This window comes from Lycium ferocissimum, chromosome 1 (genome assembly GCF_029784015.1).
Source record: "Lycium ferocissimum isolate CSIRO_LF1 chromosome 1, AGI_CSIRO_Lferr_CH_V1, whole genome shotgun sequence".
Lineage (NCBI taxonomy): Eukaryota > Viridiplantae > Streptophyta > Magnoliopsida > Solanales > Solanaceae > Lycium > Lycium ferocissimum.
In genome coordinates this window covers 16,711,425-16,727,934 of record NC_081342.1, presented here as the reverse complement: position 1 = coordinate 16,727,934, position 16,510 = coordinate 16,711,425, and the positions used below count along the sequence as shown (strand labels likewise).

The 16,510-nt window shown below is 36.1% G+C and overlaps 1 protein-coding gene across 2 annotated transcripts; it reads right to left on the bottom strand.

Moving 5' to 3' along the window:
• Nucleotides 1-2,136: 2,136 nt before the first annotated feature.
• Nucleotides 2,137-12,324, bottom strand: LOC132050459 (protein PHOSPHATE STARVATION RESPONSE 1-like). 2 transcript variants are annotated; one of them, XM_059441712.1, is made up of 8 exons: nt 12,051-12,324; nt 8,567-9,253; nt 8,233-8,443; nt 8,041-8,117; nt 7,905-7,944; nt 5,963-6,023; nt 3,524-3,593; nt 2,137-2,950 (listed from the first exon to the last, which is right to left on the bottom strand). In XM_059441712.1, the coding sequence occupies exons 2-8, from the start codon at nt 9,161-9,163 to the stop codon at nt 2,630-2,632; spliced, it is 1,377 nt and encodes a 458-aa protein (XP_059297695.1). In that variant the 5' UTR covers nt 9,164-9,253; nt 12,051-12,324; the 3' UTR covers nt 2,137-2,629. The 2 variants fall into 2 exon arrangements, with proteins under 2 accessions (XP_059297695.1, XP_059297702.1); XM_059441719.1 differs by having other exon boundaries at nt 12,144-12,324.
• Nucleotides 12,325-16,510: the final 4,186 nt, after the last annotated feature.

Below are 16,510 nucleotides of genomic sequence, written 5' to 3'. Positions count from 1 at the left end.
ATTTTTCACCTAACAAATAGTTGAAGTGTCGTTGGTTTGATTAGAAGAGACGTTACTTGGATCTGGGACACGACAGGTAGGAGGACATCGCTTCGTCCACAGGCTATTTAATTCTCTTGACAGACGCACTCTTTTTTTTTTTTTTTTTTTTTAAAAAGTTCCCTATATAGTTCTGTAATATTTTTATACTAAGATTATAGTGTGTATCATGTATGATTAGACTGTGCATATATATCTTTGATCCAAAGGTATCCAAACTCGGTACTAACTCCTAACATATATCGGCCTATGGTAACTGATAAATTATTCATTTGAACTTAAATTATACGGTAAAGGGCCAAAATTACCCCTGAACTTTCGGAATAGTTTATTTATATCCTTCGTTATCTTTATTGGCCCAATTGTGCCCTTACCATTATACTATGGGCCAAATATGCCTCTGAACTTTTGTAAATAGTTTATTTATACCCTTCGTTATACTATTGGACCAATTATGCTCTTACCATTATATTATGGCCCAAATATACCCTTAAGTTACACGGTCTGCCACTTGTCACAATCACAATGGCTCAACCCCTTTCCCCCCTATAATTACACCTAGTCACCAGATCCGACCCGTCACTTTATTTCACCCAACCCGTTTTGTTTATTTCAAACCCAAATAAAGTACTCGTACCCGTTTTGTTTATTTCAAACCCGTTTTGTTTAATTTCATTACATGTTTTGTTTCATTTCATTTTGGGTTTTCATTTTGTAAACTACCATGTTTTATAGAAACGAAACCTATAATGAAATAAACAAAACGGGTACGGGTAGTTTATTTGGGTTTGAAATAAACAAAACGGGTTAGGTGAAATAAAGTGACTGGTCGGATCCGGTGATTGGGTATAATTATATGGGGAAATGGGTTGGGTCATTATGATTGTGACACATGGCAGACCTTGTAACTTAAGGGCATATTTGGCCCATAGTATAACGATAAGGGCGCAATTGGCCCAATGGTATAACAAAGGGTATAAATAAACTATTTCCGAAAGTCGAGGGGTATATTTGACCCATAGTATAACGGTAAGGGCACAATTGGCCTAATAGTATAACGAAGGGTATAAATAAACTATTTTTGAAAGTTCAAGGGTAATTTTGGCGCTTTTCCGTAAATTATACTTCCTCCGTCGTTTGTCTTACTTTCCTTTTTAGTCTGTTTAAAAAAGAATGCCTCTTTCCTTTTTTGGCAACTCTTTAATTCCAACTTTTCACATGGCATGTTTAAGACCTCAAGATTAAGGGCTCGTTTGGTTAGAAAACAAGTTATCCCGGGATAACTATTCCACCCTCAATGTGGGATAAAAAAAACACTATAATCCCGGGATTAGTTATCCCGAGTTTTTATTCCAACCAAACGTGGGATAAGGCGGAACTAATTTTTATCCCAGGACTATTTTTGCTTATCCATCATACCAAACGAGCCCTAAAGGATATTTTGGTACATTCAATATAGTTTTAGTTAACAACCACAAGATTTCTTAAACTCTGTGCCATCAAAACCAGACGAACATTTTGAAACGGAGGGAGTATACACTGACGGTGCAAAATTTTGTACATTATCCGTGCAGTACTTTTATTTGATGTATCAATTTGTTTACCATGTTTTGTATGTGTTACCAAATACATGCCTACTGTATAAAGTCAATTGAAGATCTGGACTTATAAGTAGTAAGATGATATAAAATTTCTTAACACTGTCAAGGTGTACGAGTTAAATTCAATTAATTCTAAAACAAAATATCTGATACTCGATTTAGTTGGTTTGGTAGGGAACATCAAGCGGTTTATCAATGGTCATGGTCTACAGGATACAAATCCCCTCTAAATCTTTTAGGTTCCTTTCTTGATCTTTTTTCCCTTTCTTGTATGTTATGTTTTCTTTTTCTTTCGTCGAGAATGTAAATCTACCTCTAATCAGAAAGACAAAACTCTAAAAATCAACAATGCTTTATCAAAGTTTTGTGAATAGCGTCTTAGCATTTGAAACACTTAAGTTTTTAATGCTTGCTTCTTCTTTTTAATGAAGTTTTTTTAATGCTTGCTTCTTGTAATTAGCCATAACTTAACGAGTCTTCTACATGATAAAGGAAATATCAGGTAAAACTAGTCATTACCATGAAATTCCTTACCCTGCTAGAACATGATAAATCCACCATGTTTAGCAAAGATTACATTTACATAATGCAACTGGTGAGAATCCAAGCAATAAGAACTACTTCTCTGACTGATACATAGACTTTAACCGAACAACTCATGTTCAGACATCCTACAATTTCAAATTACAGGGGAATCTCGGTACCTCAAACCTTACTGAACAAGAATTAGACATCAGCAAGGTTACTCCGGAATGCCACATATTGACAAATCTAACATCAAGGTTCGATATTTCTTTATGTTCTATGTCAAATGAGAGGACAAGCCATGGCCTCCCGGGATATTGTTTATGAAAAGAATACCATGCTATCTTTAGCTCCTTCACGAGCAACACCGTTCTACTCAAGGATTTGATGTTCCAATCGTCAAAATAACTATCCTAACAAAGGTTTTTTTTTTTTTTTTTTTTTTTTTTTTAACCTACGAATGCTTATTCATCCAATTTAGAGCGCTTTGAAGGTGGTGAATCAGATATGCTGGGTATATTTGTTTCAGGATCTCCAAGAACTTCTCTTTCTCGCCCTTTCCGTTTCTCATCAACCTCTTTAGCAGTATCAATCTGAGACACTCCAGGATCGTTTTTGCCAGACGAATTTTGAACTCCATCTGGCAACTGTGCAAAGGCATCATCTGCCGTGGATGATGAGCCTTTAGCCAAGTCCACGCCAGGCATTGACTTGCACTGCTTCTCAAACATCTGCTGGAGGTATCGCCCTTGTTCTTCTATACGCAGCTGCAGATTTCTTTGAATCTGCAAATGTACATGACAATATTAGTGCACATAACATTACAAAGTGCTGTAACTTAGTTACCACGAGACAAACAAATAAGAGATAGGACAAGCTGGCTATTCATTCATCAATGGCCATAAGAAAGCTATTCTATTACCCATGATAGAGAAGATCCTTAGCCCCAAGACTGAACTATGATTAACTCAAAATTGACATATCAAAAAGATTACCCATGACAGAGAAGATCCTTAGCCCCAAGACTGAACTATAACTCAAAATTGACTTATCAAAAAGATTGACTGCTTATGTCTTCATTAGTCATCAACAAGAAGGAAGAGAATCCTACAGGAATTCTTTACATCATAAATTAAACAGAAAATGTACAAAGGAAAACTCTAACATGCACTTTTCGTTATCTTCAGAACTATCTATTATGATTGGAAGACCGGAAAGGCCATAAGCAGCCAAAAGCTATACATAAGAAAACAAAACATGACAAGCATATAACAGACACAATTCCTTTGTTGAAGATACAAGCAATGACCACCAATCTAATTGTTAGTACTTTATACTTCAACAGAAAGAATTCATACCTCAAGCTGTTCATGGAGACGCTTCTGAACTTCCATCTGCAATCGCAATGCTTCGGTGATCTCAATTCCCCTGTATCACAGCCAATTGCGTAAGTATACACGACAATAAAATATAACAGGAAACTCAAAATTACATAAACAGATCCCTGAAGCTACCACCCAGTCACTGTATTTGGAGCACCATTATTCCCGTGTTACATAATACATGCACAAAATTCTCCAACTATCTGGCCTCAGTTGCAGAACCCTCAATTTTAACTATTTGAATCTCTTCCTTTTCTGTACCTTGAAATTCAGTTGAAATCCTTCAACTTCTCTCTCTCGCTCCCTCCCTGCTGCCCCCCCCCCCCCCCCCCCCCCAAACTCTTTCCTCCTTTCTCCCTATTGTGGAACAAATAGATCCTTCAACTAAACATCATCCACTGCTACTTACTACTATTTGTCAGCCTTCTTGTTGGGATAGCTTAAGCATATGCCATACTAATACATTCCATGTTTCCTAACAACAGGTGTAAATAAGTTAATTCATGGTGTGCAGATCCTAGAAACTAATTTGAGCGCGCCATTTTTTGTTTAGGTTCTTTTTATTATCCGATTGCGGTCTCCAGGCATATGCATAAATATTACTCTTAATGAAGTCCATTATACAGTAACTTCTAATGATTTAAATTATACTCCAATTCATGTAGAAGTAGGAATTCCTCTCATTAATTTATGTGCAAGAGAACTTTAATTCTTCACAGATTAGCTCAGTTTTACCCTCACAGTCAATATTAACTATTGTATAAGTTTCTGTTGTAATTATGGAAATGGAGAGTTTTCAAACTTGTAGAATTTTAAGTTTCTTAATCTCTAAATTTAATGTTCTAGATAGTAATTTATTCACTTCCCCTTTACATCAGAAATTGGTAACTTCATCTACGAAAGGTGAAACAAGATGACTAAATTGGGACTGAGCACGTATATGATAGTAAATTATTAATAGGTACCTGCAAATCATATTCCTACTCCAACCCCTACCCCATCATGAATGAAAACCAATCAGAAAGTTAATTAAACAGAACCTAAGCATCCTGTGATGCATATTGAAAGGGGGACAGACCACATGCTATGGTTATATAAATGCATTTCAGAGATACTGCTTTGTGGTATCCACATCAGGAAGGGCCCCATTGAGGACGAAGCAGGATAGGAAAAAAAAGGGGGGGGAACAAACATTCCACATTTTTATTGTTCTAAATACTCCAGCAGAAACTGTTTCTTAAAACTATGTTGTGATTGCAAATGATAAAGATAAAGCTGGTAATACTCGGTTAATTCTCCAGTAAATTAGAGGACAAACAAGCAATCCAAATAAACCAGGCAAAGGATATTTCCATAAGACGGCAAACACAAGTATGTACGCGATATTGATGTGAGTGTTATTGTTGGCCTAGGAATTGTTAAATAACACAGCACAATGGCACAAGAAAAAAAGAAAAAAAAAAGGGGGACAACTCCCATCCCTCTAAAAACATCCAAACCTACGAAGCCTACGTCCAAAACCTAACAAGTTAAGCCACACCCACAATCTGAAAACATTATCAACACAGACAGGGGTCAAACACAAAAGATTAAAACCCCAACATCCATATCTGAACCCATGCCCCAAATCACAAAACCAGTAACTGAAATTACACTATCACCAAAACCAGACCATATCCCAAAGAAAGAGGAAAAAAAAAAAAAAAAAGATGACCCCAAGACTCGAATCACATAATCACTAGCCCAAGCCCAATAGAAAACAATTCTGCATGTCACAGAATTGGCTCATCGCAGAAGACAGAAACATCACTACTTTATCAAAAAAAGACAGAGACATCACTGAAGCAGCCATGGATGCCAGCATCTGTTCTTCGGAGGATGTGGATAACATATGCAAAGTGACTTTTGAGAAGGGAGAATCCAGTGGTGCCAGAAAAAGAAAAAAAAAGAAGAAGGTGTCAATGAAGAGGAGATTATGGAATGACGGTGGGCCAACCCCTGATTTCCGGAAACTCAAGTTGGCCCTTGCTCCAAATTCCATAATCTGCTATTTCAGTTGAGGAAGAGATAACTTGTAAATTTCCAATACTAGCCAGAGGATAGGGAGAAAATGCCGCCTGAAGAAGAGATTTTTATGCTGGAAAACACAGTAGCAGTGAAGATGCAGTGCCAAGGTCTTCTGTGCAAGATAGAAGCTCTGATGAGAGAAAGGAATAAATTTGGGGGAGGGGGTCAGGGTAGAAGGTGAAATGGAGGAGATAAGGGGAAGGCTTGCGTTATAACTTCAAAAAATATAACGCGGAAGTTTCTTTTATGCATGGAATAATATAAAGTGACTTATAATAATTATGCCAATATTTCAGAGGATATATAATAGCTGATCAATAAAGCTGTGGACATGGAACAGCAACTTACGTTTTTAAGTCCAGAGATGACAAATCATCAATTGAAGATTGTTTCTGCTCTGAAGACCCTGCTACGAGATCAAAGAAAAGGACGTCAGCAACCAAATTCATCAGAAGACAAGAATGAATGGAGAAATTAATTAGTCACAACCTAGAAATAATAAATGACAAGAAATACACAGGATATTTTTAGCAATGAAATAATTATGCTGATTAACCATTAAGTTGAAGAGCATCTGACTCAGGTCAGAAAAAGACAGGCTCGACTTTTTTTGACAAAACATTATAAAGTTCATAATACTCTTTATCCTCAAATATTTGTCACTATTTCCTGTCAGGGATGTTCAACATATTGACATCCTTCCAGATAGAAAAATTCCATCCACAAACTAGCCTTCGCCAAAATATGTCCTTTATGGAACAGGTTTTTTTTTTTTTTTTTTTTTTTTTTTTATGACATGGGAACCTGCAGCCGCTACCCGGGGTGCGCACAGGGTAAACCCGGCTCTGTGCAATAGCTCGCAAACCACACAGAGAGATAACCCGCACTAGGCGAGCCCGTGCGACGAGCTCGACCCAGAAGGCAAATTCCCTGCTGTTGTAGGCAGGGGGTTTCGAACCTGAGAAACGTGGAAACTGTTTTAGCTCTTACATTGAGTGAAAAAAGCGACAGATGTTTCTTATTATTTTTAAAAAAAGATTTAACCTCTTTTTTTTTTTTTTTTTGGGTTTTGTTTTACATTGCTTCATATTTGAATCTACTAGTTTCTTCATTATTTGTAACAGTTCTTTACTTGGGAGGTTGGAATCTAATAATCAACCATTCTGATTAGTTGATAATATTAGTATTAGTTGGAAATTTTGTGAAAGATTCCTGTGAAAAGTTAAAAAAAGAGATGGAGGGAGTAGTACTCTGATATGAGAAGTTATTTTTGACTGGAAAAGAAATGTATCCAGAATTTAAAATTTTGGCGTAATGCTTCTTTTGCTAATGACATTGATGTAATGTTGGGAGTTTTTGGAATCTCTGCAGTTACAAGAGAGTACTGTGGTTATATTAATAAAATTATGTCTTACCAAAGAAAAAAGATAGAAGTACAGAAGAAAAGACCGCATGCAGTGTAATTGAGCGAACATATTCGGCAAAGGAGGGGGGGGGGATTTACAAAACATAGCACATGATGTTGGAAATTCTGTTACGGTTTCCCTTAAGTAGTACCAAACTCTTGAAGTTTCCTACGCTATTACTTTCCCACAGTATTATCTCATTCAATTCTTGACATGTCTGAAACAAGTCACAACCCAAATATGGCAAAAATACCACGTCCCACGAAGTTCTCAAACAGAGCACAAGTCCATGTTGCTGAGACAGTAACAAATAAAGACCAGATCCGAGACTCATTGCTCCAAAACCTAGTTGATAACTCACAGGTCCGAATCTTTCGGATACAACACAAAATAGAACTTGCTGGGCATTCTGTTGCTACAGCAGAGGAAAGCTCATCTATCATGCACTAGAAAGCTACCATATGAATAGCTGCCTAAGAATAATTTCATCATCTGCTACCATGCATATATAGATTGAGGAATGCATGTGTGATTAGATACATTACTTCACTATATACACATGATAGTTGCCTCAAATCAAAGATGGTATTTGAAATCACATGATATTAAATACAAAACAATAAGTTGACATATGAATAAATAATTAAAACATGCAAACACACATACACACGCATGCACTCGCTTGTGAACAAGAATGTTTTAGATCTCAAGTACTTAAAAAAAATTAGACATCTACCAGCTCAAAAGATTTTCACAGCTTTACAACAAGCAAAGTTAATTCCAGAATAAGAACCAAACACCTTTTTAAAAGGAGAAAAGATAAAAAAGAAAATGAAAAAAATAAAAGACACGTGTAAGCAAAAGAGTGAGAAATTTCTAAATACCATCTGATACTTCTGGTTTATATCTAGCTGTTCGATATTTCTGCATTCCAGGAAAATGGTTCACAATCATCGATAAAGAAATACAACAGGTCCATCTCTAAAGGGAACCAACTTGAGGACATGAGATAGCACAAACCTGCAAATGGCTTTTTACGTGATAGATGGTCAAACCTTCAACTTTCATCAATTTTAGCACCCCTTTGGGAGTAGCTCCTGCAGTTCATGTAAAATCACTGAGTCAGACAACAGTCTAAGACTAAAAGTTGTGTTCTGATGCACAACAAGAAGAGCTTCATCAAAAATGATGCACAACAAGGAGAGGAATCACTTTCACTTCCACCAAGCTTGTTGACTGCTTCCACAAAGGCTTCATGAAGTTCTGGTGTCCAACGCATGCGTTGCTTTGTTGCAGCACCACTTGCAGCGGATGATGAAGGAGCAATAGCCGAAGTTTCTACAGACATAGCTGGGATTTGCTGTGATGCTTGGACTTGCTGCATTGGGAAATTTAAAGGTTGTTTTTCCTCCTGATATTGCATCTTTGATCACGCAACAGACAAAATAAGAATGGGTCTCCTCTTTTCACCAGTAAGAAGAGTAAGAACAACAAATGTAAATAATGAGGAACAAAAATTCAGCAGTTAGTGCAGAATAAAACTGACCGTCGGCTCTGAGTCGGCAATGCTTGTATCAGCCATAATGTCGTTCCAATTAGAAGCCAGAGCATCTTCATCATTGATTACAAGGTCGGCCCATTCCTGCCAATCACTTTGTTTATTGCTAGAAGCTACCTGGCTATTCTGGACAGGGAATGGATCAAGGAAATTAGGCAATGGATCTATACACCAGGGTTCATTGTTTTCAATCAAATATTGGCTTGATGCTGTGGATTGAAGAACTCCCGAATGAGGTAATTGGATTGATATCTCACTATTTGTTGACTGAGAATTGAAAGGTGCAGGTCCTGAATGCTTTTCCTGGGGTGGAACAGATGAGAAATGAAGATCCGAGGAAAATCCTGATGATGATGAGAACATAAGACCAACAGCTCCACTGCTGGAAGGCAAAGAAGAGACAACAGTTCCAGGATATTGCTTGAGTTCCTTCTCCATCGAAGCCTGCTGCAAGTCTGGAAACTTAGGGTACTTCTCTCCTAGGGCTGTTGGATACATAGGCAAGGAAGAAGAAAGTGATGCACCGCAATTACTGAGTTGACTTGCAACCACACTTTGAACAGACACCGCGGGACGTGCTTCCATTTGAACTTTGTGAAGGAGTACCGTACACTACTATATTCTCCTCGATTAGTATCTTTTAATTTCTTCGTAACCGGTGGCCAAGATTGATTTCTGCATAATTATCAGGACATCAAAATCAAAATGCCAAGAACCTCAAAGCCAATACGTTGCATACCTTACATGTAGGATTATTAAAAACCCTTGGTGCTCATGACTGGACACAATTCTAAGGATTCATTTTAAAAATTAAGTGATTAACAACAGGATAGGTGGTAGCATGGATTATTATGAACGAAAGCAACAAGCGTACTACAACTGAAAAGGAGTATACAATATAGATTCAGAGTCTTGTCATACTAAAGGAAAATTTAGATGACCAAGCATAGTTTTGTCAATGGTGAAAATTCAGTAAACAGAGAAACTGCATGATAGCTACATGCTAAAATCCACAAATGAATGTTATATGTCATAATGACAGCTAACTTACAACCAAGCAAAGATATCAAGCATGGTTTGCCAGTAAGATGATGCAAGACCCTCGCACTGCCAAGTAGAACATATTGTACATCTGGAATCTTTTTTGTAACCATAATGTAAATTATCATTAATACTGCACCCTTGCCAACCAAAGATACTCATCACATTCACAATTTTAAGTTGTCGAAATGTTGGATAAAGTAAAGATGAATTGCATCATTGTAGTAACATGGAAATACTATGCATTTTTCAGATATATCCATGTTAGACATCCCAGCAGAATTAGCCATTGATGCTTGTGTCATGGTAGGCCGCCTACATCACACACCCTAGTGGTGTGGCTCTTTCCCGGACCCTGCATGAAAGGGGGTGCTTCGTGCACCAGGCTAGCATTTTTTCAGAAATCCCAACAGAATTATTTCTTTGAGAAGTAAAACCAGAAGATTTATGATTTCTTGTCTCAGGTTCTAAAGTGAAGGCAAAAAACTAGGTGATTTCTTCCTATCCAAGTGGACAGAGTTACCTGGTACCTATGTTGGTGGGAGGTAGCAGGTACCCCGTGAATTAGTCGAGGTGCGAGAAAGCTGGCCAAAAACCAGGGTTATCAAAAACGAAAAAAAAAGGTCAATGAATTCTTCCATAAATTCAGAAGGGAAGGTGTTAGGTTGACATCAAGGCTTTCATTCTCTTGCATGTATAGCAAGGATTCAACCATGCAAGAGAAAAGTTATTAGAGTGAAGATAATGCGCAAAATGGAGCAATATTAGCACAAAGAGTAAGCTTCTGTTGGAAGAAAAAGGCTTGAATGACGTCTTTGGTTGCAATGACAAAATAGAATAGGACTTTAATAAGACACTACCAAACTAATGTAGCTCTGAACTGGATAGTGCTAAAAGTTGTGTAGTACTATCACACCTGGATAAGAGATGAATAAATTTCAGAATGCAAGAAGAACCCACTTGCTATTAAACCATGTCTATACAAGGCTAACCTCCTATCTCATCTTTTCCCGTTTGCTCGGAATAGAATTGATCATATCAAATTAATTTAGCACTAGACATCAGCTATAACCTTAAGCTTCCACCTTTATCTCAGTGCCCCAACCAGATAAACTGAATATAAAGTTGTAAGAAGTCCAGACTCAGAGTCAATCTTGAACTTCCAATCCCAACCAACTTAATCTAAATAAAAACAGGCAACTCAATTGATTAACTATGCCTCAAGCCCAAATTAGTCTAAATGGGCTATATGAATCCTCTAATATTCATTATGCTGTACTCGGACTCATTTCATTCTAATATTGCTGAATAATTTTTCTATTAGGGCAAATTAGGGGTTCCCTAAATTCTAAAACTAGAGGTTTTCTAAAATCTCACACTTATTCCTAGTTTCTAACTATATTAGAAATGCTCCGAACAAACTCCGGTCCTAATGCAAGTTTTATATCAGCTAAGTTAAATCCAAATAGTTGGTATGCCTATCGAAAACAGCCTCTCTACCTCGCGAAGTAGGGGTAAGGTCTGCATACACTCTACCCTCCCCAGACCCCACTTGTGGGATTACACGGTGTATCTTCTTGTTGTTGTTGCCTAAATGAAATCTTTCCTTTTTTTCTGTTTGTTCTTAGCTAAGTACACGTCTAATTAGAGAAATGTTAGGTCTTCTATGGCAACTTACCCCAACGCAGCCCCACAAGAGAAATCTAATTAGAACTACAATAAAACAATCAAAATTAGCAAAAAGAAAAGTCAAGATAAATTTACAGTCATAAAGCCATGCAAACATCAAAAATCACTCCTTTGGGATGGATACACGGGAAAATATTAAACCAGATTATCCACTAAGTTATTTCCAAATAGTTGGTATGCCTATATGAAATCTTTGTTTTTTTAATGTTTGTTTTTAGCCTAAGTACACGTTTAATTAGAGAAATTATAGGTCTTCTAAGGAAACTTAACCCACCCTAGCCCCCACAAGAGAAATCCAATTAGACCTACAATAACAAACAGCAACATACCCAGTGTAGTCCCACAAGTGGGCTTTAGGGAGGGTACGATGTACGCAGACCTTACCCTTACCTCTGTGGGGTAGAGAGGTTGTTTTTGATAGACCGTCGGCTCGAAAGAAAAGACAAAGATGTGAAGCATGGTATCAAGAACAATAAAAACAATCAAAATTAGCAAAAAGAAAAGATAAGATAAATTTACACTCTTGAAGTCATGCAAACATCAAAAATCACTCCTTTGGGATGGATACACGAGAAAAAATTAACATAACCACCAGATTATCACCAATCCCAAACACACAGACACACCAAAAAAAAAAAAAAAAAAAAAATACAAGCTAAATCAAGATAAACCATTTCCACAAATTAAGCACAAAAACATCAAAATTGTTGAAAGAGACAAAAAGGGTGTAAAGAATTATTACCTAAACACTCAAAAAAGTTATCAATTGAGAATCAAACAGCTCCATCAAGGCACACACCAATCATAGAGCTGATAAAACTATATCAATAATCACCTGTATACTAGGCGTATCTATCTTATAGTGTAGATTAAATCATATGTGCGGATTTTAAGGTGTTTCATTTCATAACCGGAGATATCGAAAGACAAATTGAATGGTGAACGTTTGATTTTTTTGTTTGGCTGCTAATTTTGTAATTTTAGTAGAACAGTGCCTAGTTGCAGAGATTGTTGATGTGGGGGGTTGACTACACGCGCTCTTTAAGGAGCGTGTGGAAAGGTAGTGGGGGAATATGAGGAGAACTTGGTGACTGTCATGTGGTGGGTCCCAGTTTGATAAAAGGGATGTTATTGGTTTGTGAGGTGACTTGCCTCGTGCGGTACACGTGTGATTAAAATCTCAATTTCGTTTTTTTGGATTTTCGAAAAGTGTCTAAAATGCCGTTGAACTATGTTTTTGGTATAATAATACTCTCCGTTCACTTTTTTGATCAAAAATGCCCCCGCCATCAATCTTTTGGCTCTAAAGCACCCTTATTATTAATGGCCCCTTCTGAAATTGAAATTAATGAATTCATTTATTTCATGGCACGATTCGGCTAATTTTGAAATGATTAAAATTAATTATGTTTCAAAAAAAAAAATGATTCAAATTAATTAAAAATTTTAACTCAAACCCGAATGCATCTAAGAGTCATACCCGCCGGGCCTAAAAGCTCATTTAACTAAGTAAAACACCCTGAATTCTCATGGATTCACAACTGACCCATTTGGGTGTTCTTCAAGCTTTTTCATACCATCCAGTGGTGATTATAATTTTTCTTGAAATACATCCCAGAATTGGTAAGTAAATTTAAACGAAAGTACAACAAATGATTTTCCAAACGATTTTAACAATGGGTAACCTACAAACTTTAGTTCTCAGATTTTAAATTGAGATCTGAAATCCTTCAGCTTCAAAAATGGAGTTCCAATGATTTCCTTCAACTTTTTCTTCCATCTTATTCACCAAATTAACAACTAACTCAAATTTGGTCAAATTAAAACAACCTCAAAGATGGTTATACTCAAAGATTCAGCAACTTACAACTTTAAACAGAACCCCAAACATATTCGAAATCCTTGATCCCCCAAATCAGTAGATATATTTAATTTAGTAAATTTGCGATTTTGAGCTTGAATCTGATTGGTGTTGTATTTGAAACTTAGAACTCCTTGTAAATGAGTTGAATATTGATAAGAAAATTTTAAACTTTGTTGAACACCATTCAAGCTCGGATGAACCTTTAATGAAGATTTCGAATTTTCGATCCATAATTTATTATTCACTTTGAAATGGGTGTTTCAGCTTATTGTTCTCAGCATCATTGTGAAGTTGTATTTAAATTTTGGAGTGCTTTGAAGCTGGATTAGGGTGGCTTGGATCAATTTTGAAGCTGAGTTCACCCAAGAAGATGATGTACATTTTTGAAGACCAAATCAGATATAGAACAATTAACAAAATGGGAGTTGAGGGTGTTTTTTTTCTTAGTTAATGGGGCTATTACACGGGGCGGTATGGCTCTTAGTTGGATCCGGGTTGGAATTTTAATTAATTTGAATCATTTCAAAGTTAGCCAATAGAATCGCGCCACGTAATAAATAAATTCATTAATTTTAATTTCAGAGGGGAGCATTAAAAATAAGGGTATTTTGAAGCCAAAAGGTTGACGGCGGGAGCATTTTTAGCCCGAAAGGTGAATGGAGGGTATTATTCTACCAAACACGATAGTTCAACGGCATTTTAGGCCCTTTTCCGTTTGGATTTTAATAATCTAAAACCTTTTTTATTTCATGAATATTCTAATCTAAAACCTTTTTTATTTCATGAATATTCTAAGGGAAAGAAAAAAGAAAAGATCATACGTAATTCGTGAATATTCTAAGGGAAAGAAAAAAAGAAAAGATTATACGTAATTAATTGTGAGTTGAATTGGAGTGTAGTCTTTCGGCGGTAATGACGGCTTGCAATTGAACACGTGATCATCTTTCTATTAGATACTTTTCGATTTAAATTTTGAACTTCTATTGCCGTGTGTTCTCGATAGTCTATTAGGTATTTAAGTTAACCACATAAAATATGTCATTTCTTTTTGTTATACGCATCAGCTTCAATTGGAAATGCTTGAGGTTTTACGAAATTAAAGGAGATGACATATTTTAAATGGTTAATTTATCTACGTAACGGACACTTGAGAACATGTGCAAAAACTTTTCCCAACATTTGAATCGGAAGTGTCTAATAGTTGCGATTCGACTGTCTGAATGAAATTCACTACCCACCCACGCACCCCCCCCCCCCCGCCCCCCCCCCCCCCCCCCCCCCCCCCCCACGCAAAAAGGCTACACTTGAGTTCAACTCACGATTATTATAATCTTTCCCAACCCCACCCAAAAAGACTACACTTGAATGCAACTCACAATTATTATAATCTTTCCTCTTTTGTTTTTACAATTATTACAAGAGAACGAAACATATATAAATGTTGATTATCATTTTATTAAGGAGAAGATACAAAATGGATTAATCAAAACACAGGTCTTAGGAACTAAAGATCATCAAGCTGACATCATGACCAAAGGACTAGAATGATCACAGCATGAACTATTTCTATCACAACTACTAGCTTGAGGGGGAGTATTAAAGATAGCTAATTAGCAGTCATATGTGTAATGGCCAGGATTTAAATAGTAGACAGATATACAAAGAGGATTAGTTACACTGTTAGGAGTGAGTTAAGAAAGGTTAAGAGGTTGTTAGAGTCAATTTTGTAAGTATATAATAGTGATGAGGAGCTCATTTTCCTGATTCTGATTCATTTCATTCAATGGATTAGGGGTGTTCAAATGAGACCGAAAAACCGGGTCAAACCGACTTAATGAACTGAAAACCGGCTCGGTTTGATTTGATTTGGTTTTAAATTTTAAAAAACCGATTAACATTTGGTTTGGTCTGGTGTTACACCAAAAAAAAAAAAAAATCGAATCCAACCGCTAAATACACTCATATTTAAAATATTGTGTTGTGTGTGTGTGTGTGTCTCTCTCTCTCTCTCTCTCTCTCTCTCTCTCTATATATATATATATATATATATATATATATATCTTGCATATTAATTAAAAAAACTATCTATCTTCTTTATAATTTTGATTATTTCAAGTCCAATACTAAGTCATATAATTAGAAAGAAAAGTCTAACCCATTTTCTTGGGTGGTGTTCTTATTCTGTTTCCCCCACTTTCTTAGGGGAATGAAGCTAAGAGCTTCTGCTTCTTCCTTTTTTACGAAGAGATGATGAAACAAATAGTGTAGTATTTACTTGCTTTTTCAGTTATGTCTCTGCTGCTGCTAGGAGAGGGAATAAAAACAAAATGGTTCCATAAGTGTAGGAGTAGGTTTAAATATTTGATCCAATTTGGAGTTACTAGTCCCTCGATCCTAATATCTAATTCATGACTATCCAGTAATTCAAGGTTAACAGCAAAACCTTTGTGCGTAACTTGAAGTCTTTAAACAAAAGAAGAAGTCCTTAGAGAAAAATGATAGGGAATGAATGTCTTAGCACTGATGTGAATGTGATATTGTTTTGACCATAGTTGTTGTATCTCATTTTCATTTTTTGCACCTTACTTGTGTCAATTTCTTTGCATTATAAAATACTTCCTTAAAAACCGCAAAATCCGAATCAACCCTATAAAACCGATAAAACCGAAATCGATTGAATTTATACTATAATGGTTTGGTTTGATTTGAATATTAAAAAAACCCGATTTAACTGATTTTATTTGGTTTTAACCAAAAACCGAGTCAAACCGAACTATGAACATCCCTACAATGGGTAGTGCCTTTAGTTTCTGATTACTCTCTGCATATATCATCTTCTTCACATCTCTATCCAATTATCAACAGAAAAATATTTTTTATTTATATACCAATTATCGAATTACTTGTAAGGGAGATTTTTAATGTAGCAATAAAAGTGACTCAAAAATTACTTAAAGTCACAAATCTGTATGGCAACTCAACATTATAATAGCATATATAAGACTTGGATCAACCTAAGATAAACAGCATATATGCTTTAATATGCATATCTTTTCCGTAAATGGAATGCCCCATTATATTAGTACAATAGAGGTGCATTTTAGGAGCTGTCAGTGATATGTTGTCCTAGATTTGCAGATTAATCTCTGATTTTCGTTTATCATATGTATAGTTTAATAGATGTCATTCGGATTTAAACTAATGACACTGCAATTTGAATTGTAACCTCTTGATTACGAGATGTGTTCGTTGAAGAGCAGCTTGTTATCTAGAATCCAGAATGTTTGGCTTGAATTGGGATCTCTGATAATTTGCACTATAAATAAAGGTAGAATTAC